The 14,024-nt window shown below is 39.7% G+C and overlaps 1 protein-coding gene across 1 annotated transcript in view; it reads left to right on the forward strand.

Moving 5' to 3' along the window:
- Positions 1-14,024, forward strand: part of LOC121959920 (synaptic vesicle glycoprotein 2C-like) — a 57,454-nt gene that overhangs the window by 3,652 nt on the left and 39,778 nt on the right. The window contains exon 2 of the mRNA XM_042509467.1: positions 9,399-10,306. Coding sequence (XP_042365401.1) covers positions 9,703-10,306 — 604 coding nt within the window. The 5' untranslated portion in view covers positions 9,399-9,702. The remainder of the gene's footprint in view (positions 1-9,398; positions 10,307-14,024) is intronic.

The raw sequence follows: 14,024 nt of genomic DNA on the forward strand, positions 1-14,024 counted from the left end.
GTTCCAAATTTCGGGATATTTTCTTGTGACGTGTAACTTTTTGAAAGAAATTCAGCCAATATGCTAAGGTTTCAAAGGGTTAAAGATGGTTTCCACAAATTTGTAGGGTTGAATTTGTGCTGATAGTGTAAGATAGTCTATTCTATTCAGGTTTTTTTTATATAATAAAGATTGAAAGAAAAGTGTATTTATGAAAACCACAAATTCAGGTTGAACACTAAAGATATTGTGCCAGCAGCCATAAAGCTGATCACTTCCAGGATAAACCCCTTATTGCATATTAAGCTGAATCATTGCAGAGGAATCCAACGTTAATTTCCCTCAAATCCCAAACCTCACTCGCGGAGCATCTGCTGAGCTTTGCGTGTAGTTTTATTCACACGATGTGTATTAGCAACTGCCCACTGCAGCCATCTGTGGGCACTGCAGAACGCCTGTGGGGCTCCACTCGCATTTACATATTGTGGATCAGTATGTGGCATACAGATACAGATTCATATCTGTGTCACATACATGTTGAATATTGCTGTTCCCCACCTCAAAACCACAGTAAAAAGAAAGTTTAAATTCCTTCCTCCACAGAACATTTCCTCCTGCACAGTGTCTTCCCACAGTATGCACCTACAGAGTGTATGCGTGTGTGCATGCATGTGTCTACTGTATGAGTGTGTTTCCGTGAGTGATTAATGAACGTAGCTGGATGGCGTCAGCGGGCCATGACAGCACGACTGTGAGGAAATCATTTCTCCTCTCTCCGTGGACTGCTGATTCAGAGCTTGCAGGAATTTTTTTTTGCTGATTGCTAAAATCACATCATAAGGGTGCTGTTATAATAACCCCAATCACAGCATCACAGCAGCAGGCGAGGGGGAGTTACCATCCAAAAGGAAATAAAAGCAGCCATAAATGATATTGGCTTTCCTGATTATTGGGGGATGAAAGGCCAAGATTGTGGGTTGGTAGTTCATGTTCCACCATATATATCTCTTACATCAGCGCTATGCTTTGTGTGAAAACGCTATAGAGTAGAGATACTCAGCTTGCTTTGCTCAGGGGCCACTTTTGCAAAATGGCAAGTCATAGTATCCCCATACATGGCTATAGGATTTTAGGACATTTCTAGGATTTTAGGACGTTTCTCTGATTGTCAAACATATTAGGACGTTTAGGAAGTTTCTAGGATTTTAGGACTTTATCGGAATTTCTTGAGGACATTTCTCTGATTTCAGGACATTTATGGTATTTTAGGACATTTTTCTGATTTCAGGACATTTCTAGTATTTTAGGACATTTCTCAGATTTTAGGACATTCCTGGGATTTTAGCACATTTCTAGGATTTTGGGACGTTTCTCTGATTCTAGAAAATTTCTAGGATTTTGGGACATTTCTGGATTTTAGGACATTTTTAGGATTTTTGAACATTAGAGGCTTAGCGAGGACCTGTTGGGGTGTGTGGGGGGTCCTTTACTGGCACTATTTTATAAACAGGATGCTGTTTTATGCACCCTGGCACTATAAATCTACAAAAATAACAAGATAAAGTTTGGGAGGCCACCCGGCACCCTATCAGGGCCAGATTTGGGCCCACAGGCCGTAAGTTGAGTATCACCGCCGTAGGCTATAGGTTTCTTCAAAGATAGACCGGACATTTGGACTTCAAAGAATTATCTCTGTAGCTCAAAGTGCGCGGACAGACTTTTAAATGTCAGCATTAATGACCATTTGCATACGGAGGAGAACGGTTAGCTTATCATGAATAATGAAATGTCAACAGAAGAGGGATAGTTTTCATATTCTGCACTCCCATCAAGATGATGACTTTGAAATTCTTGGTGCACTCGGATGAGAGAGACGAGAGGATAGAGAGAGAGAGAGAGAGAGAGAGAGCGTGAAAGAGAGAAAGAGGTGAAGAGAGATTGAAAGTCACAGAAGGGAAACCACAGATCAGCATGGACGAGGTGAATTGAGACCAGGGATTATACACAGACCCGGCTGCCTGTTATGCACCATTATTCATTTCCCCTCTATTATAAGAAGTTCTCTCTGTGTTGCAGTGCAGCGAGTTGATTGGCTATTTTCTTCTCGGCCGTTTGGTGCAGAAACTCTCAGAGCATATCATGAGGTTTATCACAGAGTTTCGACCTTTAGTCTCAGACGTCAAGCGCTCAGCTGGAGGAGCTGCATCGCTGGAAATGAGTTCAGGGAAGTTTGCAAAGAGGATGGTGCTTAGGTGGAAACCATGTCTATTTGTGACATGTTCTTTTATTTTAGAGACTATTTTCAACTTTGTATAAAGTACATTTCAACAATGTTAAACCATATAGTGCAACAAGTTTTTATATCTAAATGACAAAATATGTGTGGCTTCCAAAATTATCCATATCACCCATCTGGCATTTTTCATGATTATGTTTTTCTTTAAAGGGACAGTTCACCCCAAAGTCAAAATACATATTTTCCCTCTTAACCATGGTGTTGTTTATCAGTGTAGATAGTTTTGGTGTTACTTGCCGAGTGTTGGAGATATCGGCCATAGAAATGTCTGCATTCTCTACAGTATAATGTAACTAGATGGCGTTTAGCTTGTGGTGCTGAAAGTGAAAAACTCATCAGCAATGTCTCTTTCCAGAAATAATGACCCAGTTACTCAAGATAATCCACAGACCTTGTTGTGAGCATCTCATTGTAGGAACAGCTTTCTTTCTACTGAATAACAGCTGGCAAACGTATCAATATGCAGAAGGAAGCGCATAGAGGCCCATAGAGAACTAGCACTAGACACTTCTGTCAGCAAAGTGGCTAACTCCCAGTTCAGCACTCCCCTAACCAGCGCAAATGATTAAATCCTGTAATTATTTCCAAACTTTAGAAATATTTTAGTACCGAATCTCCATATCTTGATTAAATGAGTCATTTCACGGAGGTTGCAATGCTCAACAAAATGTATCCACTGATTTACCAATGCCAGATGAAGGAAGAAAATGTGTTAGTTGCTAAGTGGTTACCAAGATTCGACCTGCTTTCTGGAGTAGTAAACTAGGTTTCATTACATATAGGATTCTACTGACTTGACTGATTGTTTTCAGGTTATTAGTCAGACTCTGTGAGATTCCATGGAAACGGGGATCACACTCCCAAATATTGTTTCAATTTTGAGAGCTAATTGCCCCCAAAAATGAATACATTTTGATTAGTCTCTGTTGAGTCCACTGGCCAACTTGTGTCCATGCTTTCTAGAAATCGTGAGGTATTCCAAACTAAATAAATGCACCAGATATGAACACAGAAATGCTCAGCTTGTTGCAATTAAGATATCTGCTAAAAATATTCAGATTTAATCACTACATTTGCAAACTTTACCTTTATTTTTAAGCTACAAGCTCGATGTCACAGCACAGCTGATGGAGAATGCCAAATATTTCCAATAACTCCAGAGCAAATTAAAGACAAATATCTAAATGAATTAAAAACAAAAAGATAGAGGTATCATCATTTCCAAAATTCACACGTTATCTAACGGAATGTCACACTTCAATTCATATTTGTTGGTGTTTAGACTTTCAGAAACAATGTTTTAACTGCAGTCCAATGACTTAGCCTATATTTCCCATCATAACTGGAATGAGTAGTTTTTAGTTTGCAGTGAAGTTTGCTGTTTTATGTTCATACATGCAAATGTCAGTTTTTGTCAGTATTTATAATATGTCTGTTCAGAACATGGTGGTTTATGCTGCTTTTTGTCATCTTTGTGTTAGTTTATAGTTTACAGCATTAGAGAGGAGGCTGCTAATTTTCATAATTTGAGCTCTAATTCCCTGATGCTGTGAAGATCTTTTTGGCATTGTGTTAGCAATACATTTTGATACTGCCCTGAAATGCTCCTTGTCACCCAACTGATGAACATTTACAAAATGTTTTTGCAAATGCAGTGCAAGAAGTGGCAGATTAGATTTTTATGAAGGTGTGCGGTCATGCAGATTTGAGCACATTCTAAATGTCTTGTTGACAAATCGGATCGCTTGATCGGAACTACTTGTTGTATAGAGCTTGTTTAACGACTCACTTTTGCCTTCATTCGTCACCTAAACTAATGGAAGCAATGATGCAGTATATATCCTGACAGCAGGTCAGGAGGTCTATTTATTTATTGTCTTGAAGCCGTAGGATGGGGAGAGTTTTCTCGTTGGTCTTTTTTTATTTAGACACATCCATGGCCTGGGGAAGTTGGTGTCTCATCATCTGGCCGTGCACAAAGTTAGTTAGAACCCATTTCCTACTTCATTTCATTGCTGCATTGCACCAAAATCTCTTGGGCTGCTTTACGTTGCTGTGCAGCCTCGGCGTTTATGTTCGAATGACAGCTCCCGACTGATGTTTTATCTAATCCCGCAGAGCAAAGGTGAGCAGAAACACCATACATCAACCTGCCATGCTCTATTTGGGCACTTAACCCCGTCTCAACACCTCAGTGTATGCTTCACACTCCAGGGACTGCAGATACAAATACAGTAGCATGTTCAGCCTAATGTAAAAAGAATGATTTATTCCTATTTCCTGATGGACATAAACATATCACAGGATTAAATGGTCCTATTGCATCAACTTACTACTACTAACATTGAGACACTTTGAAACTGAGTGCAAGAAAACTTGTGTTTTAAGGCTTGTTGTAAAGATATTTTCTTTTTTAGCTCAGTGAAACATCTGAGCACATCAACCATCTGTATATGAAGTATTTCACAGATATCCTTTGTTTCAGGTTGTCTGGTATTTATGTAGTGTTTTTTAACAGCAGGTGCCACTGACTGCTGATCTTCTTAAGGTCAATAGCTCTGATAATTAGATACAATAAAACACATTATAATGTAGACATTGCTTTTTTTGGCCAGATACCGATCAGGGTCCTTTAATAATAGGCATGTCAGGTACTAAATATGATAGGATACTATATTTATCTGACACATTGACTATAGGCAGGTTTCCGTTACAGATATGTGCAAAACTTAAGTGATATTTAAGAATTGTCGATAAAACACAATTGCAAGATGACTGCATTTCCATCGAGTGATGTTATGCGATTTTTCCTCTGGTGTTAACAGTCTCATTCTTGTGAACGTGATATCTCAATAACACATTCAACACTTCAAATTTGGCACAAATATAGATATAAGGTTGAACTAATTAGATATTGGTGGTCAAAGGTCAGGGTCACAGTGACCTTACAATTGTCTTATTCTTGTCAAAGTGATATTTAAAAAAAAAAACAAAACCTCAATTTATTTACATTTTACCTAAACATTCACTTGGAATCAATGATGAGCACCAACAACACCAAGAATTTGGTGTTCAAAGGTCAAGGTCGCTGTTACCTGGCATCTGTCTCATTTTTGCGAACGCAATATCTGAAGATGGCCTTGAGAAAGTTTCCCCAAATTGTCCACTTTAACTCAAGAATGAAGTGATAAGAATCTGGTGGTTGAAGGTCAAAGGCCAAGGTCAGGGTGACTTACAACATGGTTTTGGCCGTAACTCAAAAACCCTCAAAAACCTCCTTGAAAATGTGCTAACTGTATAGATCACCTGTGTGTTAAGCGTACATGTTTTCACAGACATGGATGTAAAATGTAGAAGCAACTTGAAATTGAGTGACACAAACTTCATGGTGGTTGTTTCTAGCTTATTTTTGCCTATCTGCATGAATGATATTGGATATAAAATTAGCTAAAATATCTTAATGCCAGACATTAATAAAAGAAAATGCAGAGAATATTAGATCAGTGTTTTGCTGTCAAATACCAAGCCATGAAAATGCTACTTCACATGTCTTTTGCATGTGCAGTGCGTGTGTATCTTTTCTGTGTGTACTGTGTAATTGCCTTGTCAGTAACAGTGTTGCTGAGGGGCTTTGGAGTGTAAAGAGAGGGCCCAAAGCTTGCTCGTGTTTCCCCTGCTTCAGGTCTGGTGACCGCCGGCCGCAGTGTGGCAGACAGACGGCTCCGGCGTGATGTGTTGACAGGTCTTTGGAGAGGCCATGCCACTGTCACAGCAGAGAGAGCCCTAAGGGGAGTCCGTCATACAGGCTGACATGTACTCCACGCACAGAAACACAGAAATGAATCAGCTCTGGCAGAAAATACGCTCACAAAAGCCAATTTTCCAAGAAAGTAATAACTCTGAATGTGTCACTGAAATGAGTAAATGATGTCGGGTATTAATGATATTCATTCACTTAAACTTAATTCAGTTTTATTTGACTTGACACAAATGTGCGCTTAATCTACAAAAACTATTGTGTTAGTCACTGATGTATGTGAGACCCTTTGCACATGTGAGCCATCGTTTGAACCACTGATAATACTGATTACAGCAGCTTTAGCACACAGACATAAGAGTGTTGGCAACTTTCTGATACAGGCATCTTTCCCAAAATGTCAAAAACAATGTATAAAACTTCAGCCAATAAAACAACTCATATAGAGGTATAATACTAAAAAGTTTGAGATGAGTAATGCATAACATAAAATGGAAAACAGATGAGGGAGGTACTTTTTGGAGTTTGCTGGTGGTGAGTTTGTGGTGAAACTTATTTAGAATGTGGTCTAATTGTCAGATTGTTCCTGAGCATGTGGATATAGAGGTCATTATGATATTGTGAGCTTCTGCTTCCACAATTTGTTTTACAACAAATGTTCTGGTGGTTGGTTGAGAGAGGACCTGCAGATGCACTGATGCATCTTATCACCTTTCGCAATTCTGCAACCCTGACCCCGATAACGTCCTCAGAGACCATAAAGTCCAAAAGAGGAAGTTTAGGGGTCACCATACATGTTTTCTGTCTGCTGCTGCATTTTTGCTGAAGGGTGCTGCACAGTGTATGTGTATGCATGACTATGCATGGACATGTGCTTTCACAGGAGCTACAGAAGGACTGTTCAGACAACATGCACATCTGGAGTTTCAGTAGTTCTTTCTTGATTTTGAATGGTGTCGTACATCTAGCAGCATAATGCTGAAATAACCTTAACCTAACACATTGTACATCTTTTTGTTAATGTTATTTTCAAAGTGTGAATTACCAGTGACACGCCAACAGAAATTAGCATTGAAATCACAGTAGTATTATCTTAAATTTGATCCATTTCACTTCACATGCTTAACAAAAAACGTGTGCTTCTATTTAAAAGCATACATTTTATATGCTCTATAAAAATGACCTTGTCAAATGCATCTGCTCTGTCATCTGCTCTGAGATAATGTGGTTATAATACATCGGCGGATGGCCGCATGGCACCAGACATGTCTAAATGCTACGCGCACAGCGGTGTCACTTGAGAATATGGCCGGATGGAACCAGTTGTGTCCGTAATGTGGAAGGATGGTGTCTGGTTGTAACGCTGTCTGTCACAAGGTAATGTAGGCAGCGTGAGTGTACTTATAGGGCAGGTGGGAGAAATGGTGGCTGGGTTGCTCAAACAACTGACTTTAGTGCAGGAGTCTGCTGTTCACTTCCTGTGTGGATGTGAGGGTTTTTTTTTTCTACTCTGTACGATAACCTAACCTTTCATGACTTTGTTGCCTAATCTTAACCAGTGACAGTCACTGCATCATCCAACCATGGACATTTGTTGACATCACAATAACGGCATCCTTGAGCATGAACAGCTGATGCGTAGGGATACCTAAAATGTCATAAATAGACATGGAAGGTCACTGACAGAGCAGCACCATGTGACGAGGCTTAGAGGTTTTTCATCCACAATGATTAGACCAGGTAGCTTCATGTCATCAGCAAATGGGGAAAAAGAATACATCAGTATGAATCACCACAGGACTCCAGTTCACAGTTTGTATATGAGTGGCATGGTCCTGGAAATACTCCAGAAACACTTCACTGACACAAGTTGTAATTAAATGGAGTTCTTCTAGTTTGCGAGCTTGGCTGACGGCAAACAGAGTTATCACCATTACAGTACATTGTTTGTAATCAATCACATCGATTTGGACTTATTTTCTATGTAACTGGATCATTGGTTGGCTTGTTTAAAGCAGCTTTAATTTCTCTGTATAATTCAAAACAAGACTAGGCACACATAGTTCAGCCAAATTGCGGAGAGAGACATTAATATTCCATCCCCAAATGAAACTAGATCTACTTTTCAAAAAAATATCTTCCAAAAGAAACACATGCATTTTGTTTACGTTATAAAATGTAGAAGTTTCCCTAAAAAGAGTACATAGACTAAATAAAAAGTAAGTAAAGAGAACAATCTTCTTATTCTTATTCTTGCTTCCAGTTTAAAGTGAAGGTGAGGTCAGGACTTTATAAAAAGGTAGCGACTAAGTGCTGGACCGTAATCAATGTGCATACAAGAGAAAGTTATGAAAATTGTGGATACAACACCAAAGAAATGTGAAAATCTGGAGTTGGTTTTCACTTTGGCAATACTTCTTACAAGCTGAAACCAGCTATTCCTGCATTACATACCTTAAAATCAATATTTCATCGATGTAGAGAAGGTCATGTCACAAAACTGTGCTGTCTCTGACAAATTGTGGTTCATAATTGATCAGCACTGATTAGTCTTACTGCTTGATCTGAGTTGGGTCTGAGGAGAACATTACGCCGTTTGGCTTTGCCATTCTATATAAAAAGTACAATTGCAGAATGGGGGGACAGAGTTGTCTCACCTTAAGCCGCAAGTGGAGGTGGTACCAGTGCCGGAACAGTGTATGAACAGGATAGCTGGCAGGATCATGGAGAGTGACATTTTGTGTTATGTTCGTGAGCCACTGTGGAAGATTTAAAAAGCAGTTATATTCGTGGCTAAGTCAAAGAAGAACAGCATGTTTGCAAAGTGGGAAAACAATGAGGTCCGGATGTTACTTCCCCTTTGAGCAGAGGATGATATAAGCTGCTACATATGCCATGAAGCTCATCATTTTCTGTTTGTTTCAATGTTGGATGTGCTTATTTTAAACTCTTTTTGGAAACTATAGCTTACTTACCTTACGTCTTTATATTAATGCAGCAAATTGGGGCAAAGATATGGTGGTTTACTTTTTGTCAGATGAGATGCAAACAGTTGCAGTTTCATAATATTCAGAGTTCTTTTTAATCCATTAATTAAAATATCAGATATTTTTTCAGTCTGAAAATACAAAATGACTTTGCAAAGTTTGTTCTCAGTGTATCATTCTCTTTCGTCAGTCCCCACTTAGTAAAGCGGTTCCGATTCATTAGAGGACTGCAGTTTGTATCAGCTTCAGTTTTGCTGTCTCAGTGTCCAAATGTTCTTTTGAAGTTCTTTTCAGTGTGCCAAGAAATGTTACAGTCAAGTCTTTGTGACAGACAGCTTTTAATCAAGCTAAACTTGCTTTTCTCTCTCTGTCCCCACAGGCTGCTAGTCTCTTCTGCTGAGCGCTGACAGGACTGAGGGTCTTTCCAGTCTCAGAGCAACTGTCTCCATTTCAGCACCGTCTGCCTGGTCCCATCCAATGGAATTAGACATCATTACTTAATCATTAGTGTCCTGGCAGCTGAGTGGCTTTCAGCACTAATAAACTGCCTTAAGTCTGTCTGGGAATAGAAGACCGGGAAAAAAGAAAAAGTAGCCACCTTATATTCGTAGCGCCCGGTGGAATAAAAGCTCAATAGATTTCAATTAAAAGACTTTTAGTGCCACAGATCTCCTTGTGCCAAGATGGATGAAACACATAACAACAGGACTTCCTTGGCAAAAGGTGCCAAGGACATCGCTAAAGAAGCCAAGAGGCAAGCTGCCAAAAATTTCAACAAAGTTGCTGATCGTGCCTCTGATGAATACTCTGCTCACCGCAGCTACAACCGCTTCCAGAACGAGGACGAAGATGACAACTACAACACTTACAGTCAGCAAGACGGTCACTACGCCGACAACGCAGCCAACGACGAGGACGGGGCCTCCAGTGATGCTACAGAGGGCCACGACGATGAAGACGAGATCTATGAGGGGGAGTACCAAGGTGTGCCGGCCCACAATGATGGGAAGCTGCGGGACGGCCAGGTGGCTCTGGGGCAGGCGGTTTCTGACAGCTTAAAGAGCCGCAAGGAGCTGGAGAATGAGAGACAGGCAGATGAGGAGGAGCTGGCCCAGCAGTACGAGCTCATCATGCAGGAGTGTGGCCACGGGAGGTTCCAGTGGCAGCTGTTCTTTGTGCTTGGGTTGGCGCTCATGTCAGACGGCGTGGAGGTGTTCGTGGTGGGGTTTGTCCTGCCCAGTGCCGAGACAGACATGTGTGTCCCCAACTCCGGTGCTGGATGGCTTGGTAAGGATTTGTATTACACTAGATGAAGTTTTTTAGCATCCAAACTTTATGGTTTTTATATCTTAACAAAGATTAATTCCAAACATTGCCCTGCTGGCATTGAGCCCTGTACCAGCAGAAAGGGAATCACACACAGAGGTGCCTAAAGAGCGTCTAAAGCTGGAGATACACTACATTACTTTAGAAAGGATATTTTATAGAATGCAAAATCATGAAAACTCCATCCTTGTCTACCAGTCAACACAAATTGCGTTCAGATGGTGTGGCATGTTGGCTTTCAAAATCTGTAAGTGTAGGAGGGGCAACGACTCAAAATCGGCAGGTGTATGAGGAGAACAGACTCCTTTCGACATGAGTCAAAGCGTATCAAATATGTTTGATTTTTCCGAACAATTTTTCTGAACCCTTTCATGTAGTGTACACTGTCGTTATCCCTGGGTTACACCTGGCATTAGCCAGAGTTGATTAGGTTAAGATCCAGTATGTCACTTTACCAGAGGGTACTTTATTGACTGACCTCAAGCTTCCTCTAGAGTCTGTAGAGTCCATACTTGCCCTATCCCTCCACGACTTCACCCAAATGCATTTTCTCTGTTTCTTTACTTTCTTTACTTTGGTCGACCCCTACTTTCGGCGTCACGCTCGTACACTGAAAGCACTGACAGAGCGGCGCTATTTAACGAGTTTGGAGTGAGAACGGGCTGAGGAAACAGTAGTGCCTGTGTTCAGTGATGGAAAAAGGAAGCAGCACTTCACTTAATAACGAACATTCTGAGTCTGGATGTGAGCTGTCTGAGATTCAGACTAATCGGCAATAACAGTGCGACAGTCACACAGTCAACATCCTGGCTGTCTCATTGATGAGTGAAGGTGAGAAATCCTGACTTTCAGGTACATTGAGCCATCTGGAAATGATCTGCTTACAGAAACCATCTGCAAGTCAACATTGCATAGAAATGGCTGATGTTATTAGATGGAAGTAAAATACATGGAGTCACAGATTGGTAGGAATGTGTGGGTGTTGAAGAAATTAGTTTTACCTGCGAGAAACCCTCTAATGATGTGTGTTGTTTATAACATGCAGGGCTGTGCATGATGGTGGGTGACACATGCAACTGTAATCTAATTGCTTTAGGAGCTCACCAGTGGGTTGTCATGGCACCAGGTATTTGGATTCATGAGTGGGAGGTGTGTTGTGCTACTGTACATGAATCTCTCCCACACTCGTGAAAAGTTGTGTGTTTGTGTGCCACTAATGTGTCTCTATGTCTGTGTTTGGTTGTGCAACTTGGCTTCATTATTTGTGCCACCAATAGCAAAAAATATTTGCATAGCACCGGCACATTTCTCCTCCGTGCTTAGTTTGAAATTAAAGCAGCCGTCACTTATCATTCCCATTCAAAGATTAAAGATTTATTTGTCTTTTTACAGTATAATTGTTTGCTTTTATTACCCAAAGAGAATTCCGACTTTGTTTGTTTTTTCGGGGGAGTAGGAGGGATTTTTTGGGGTTTTTTTTATTCACCCAGATTTCACCCGTATTCTGACTCATCTCTCAGTGGGAGCCAGGAGGCAGAGAATAGAGAGAATGAGTCATTTTACCAACTCGCTCATACACCGCATAAATAAAGGATGTGTGTATCTGCTCACTTGTGGATGCACTTAGAGGAATAAATGTAACAGAGTAGAAGTGATTGGTGTTTTTCTCCGTGAAGGTCGGCGCCTCTTTAAACGGTCAGTGAGAGCTCTTCAGTGGACATCTGGCTGGGAAAAGACTGGCGAGAGAAATAACAAAGTAAAGAAAGTGATACAGAGATCATCCAGCGCGGACAAATCTGCTTACAGCACAATCTTTAGCTCAAATGATCCAATGCTTTCATCGTAATGAGTGCATAATTCATTCATAATAAACTATTCCTAATTGCAAATAGTTGAAGTGCAAAGGAACACGAGCAGAAAGTAGCAGACTGGTAGATGAGGTTTTGTCTGGATCATGTTCTGCATGTTGCGACTTACACAAAAATAGATATTGATTATATGTTAAGGGGTTTACCAGTCTCATGCGGCTGAATCAGTCAGGTCAGAACTACTGCGACGAGATGTTAAACAGAAGGCGTGTGTGGGGGAACAGTTTTCATGTGCTGTGTGAGGATACCACAAGCACTGTGTTTGAAGCATACTTACGTCTTTATTCTGAAATTGCTTTGAGATATTATGAACATGACCTCACTCCGCCAAAATATGTGTTACGACTAATATGTGTTGTTACGACTAAGATATCTGCAGGCGAAAAACATTTTTGGTATAATTATAACTCATTATGATGCCAATGTTTATAATGAATAATGAACATACTTATAATATATTATAGTGTGCAAATATTTATAAGTCACTACAAGGAGTCTTTGTTTCCCTTAAGTAAAGTGACAAAGAATAGGACTGAGTCAGTGCAAGAGCAACACATAATATGCTGTAAAATGTATTGTTTTAAACAGGCACAGTAGAAACTTTGTGATGATGAACATTCGAAAAAACACTTATTGTCTTAATTCGGAGATATTGATACAGACATGAGCATTACGATGGAAGATTTTCATCTTTATTATTTATTTATTTATTATTCTTTGATTCAGAGGCGTGACTTCTCCCCAGCTCAACAAAAGAGATAGAAAGAGAGCAGGGGGGCTAGCAAACAGCAGAATGAATGAAGAGAGTGAATGGCGGTAATGTCAATTAAGCAGTTCATAAGAGTTTTAAAAGTGTTTTCCGATTGTGTCACAACAGTAAAACTTGAAAGCATAAAAAAATCTGTATGAAACCGCCTTACTGCCAGATTGCAGATTACAGTTGTGAGCTGGATTCAAAGTCATTACCCAGAAACCCTTTGTCATTTTACGTTGGAAACAGTTTTCAGAATAAAACACTGAATACTTTGGATTTCGAGACATAAGAAACACTACTTCTAAGTTGCAGAATGATGACTATTGTTATATAGTATTTTGAATATTTATAAATCCTTAAAACTACTTAAAACTATATGCACACTATAACACATAGTAAGTATGTTAATAATTAATTATTAGTCTAGCCAGCCATTTGCCGGAAATGTTGAGTACCCCAAAGCTTTATGTTATAAATGCATAATATTGGTCCCCAACATTAGGAAACTGCTTGATGCTAACTTGCAAATGTTGAACAATTTGAAAATATACCCAATTTGCATAATAGCATATATTAGCAGTATTTCAGCCACTCCTTGGCCAGCTTGGACATTATTTGTGTGGTTTTAGGGGTTTTTGAGAATGCTGAATCTATTTCTGATATTTTCAAAATTCAAAATGTATGTTTTAAACCAGAAGTCTGCATATTTTAACTGCATTTGGGCAGATTTTGAATTAATTTTTATGCAATTTAGATGTTTTAGAGGGCATTGAATTAACTGGATGGGACAGGTAACAGGTGGGACACACAAGTCCTAAAAACGTTTTTTAATAAAACAAAATTATACCCAAACGCATCAGAACAGAAAATTGTATGTAAACTAGTTACGGTTGTTAAAACAACTGATCAGAAATGGATTAATCATACTCAAAGAAACCCCAAAACTAACCAGATCATTTCCAAATTGGCCAAGCAATGGCTGAAATACTGTAAGAGATTTAGACAGGTTTGCGAACAATATTTGAGAGAAATGTGTCTTTTGTGTATATAGAAAATG

Source organism: Plectropomus leopardus, chromosome 20 (genome assembly GCF_008729295.1).
Source record: "Plectropomus leopardus isolate mb chromosome 20, YSFRI_Pleo_2.0, whole genome shotgun sequence".
Taxonomy (NCBI): Eukaryota; Metazoa; Chordata; class Actinopteri; order Perciformes; family Serranidae; genus Plectropomus; species Plectropomus leopardus.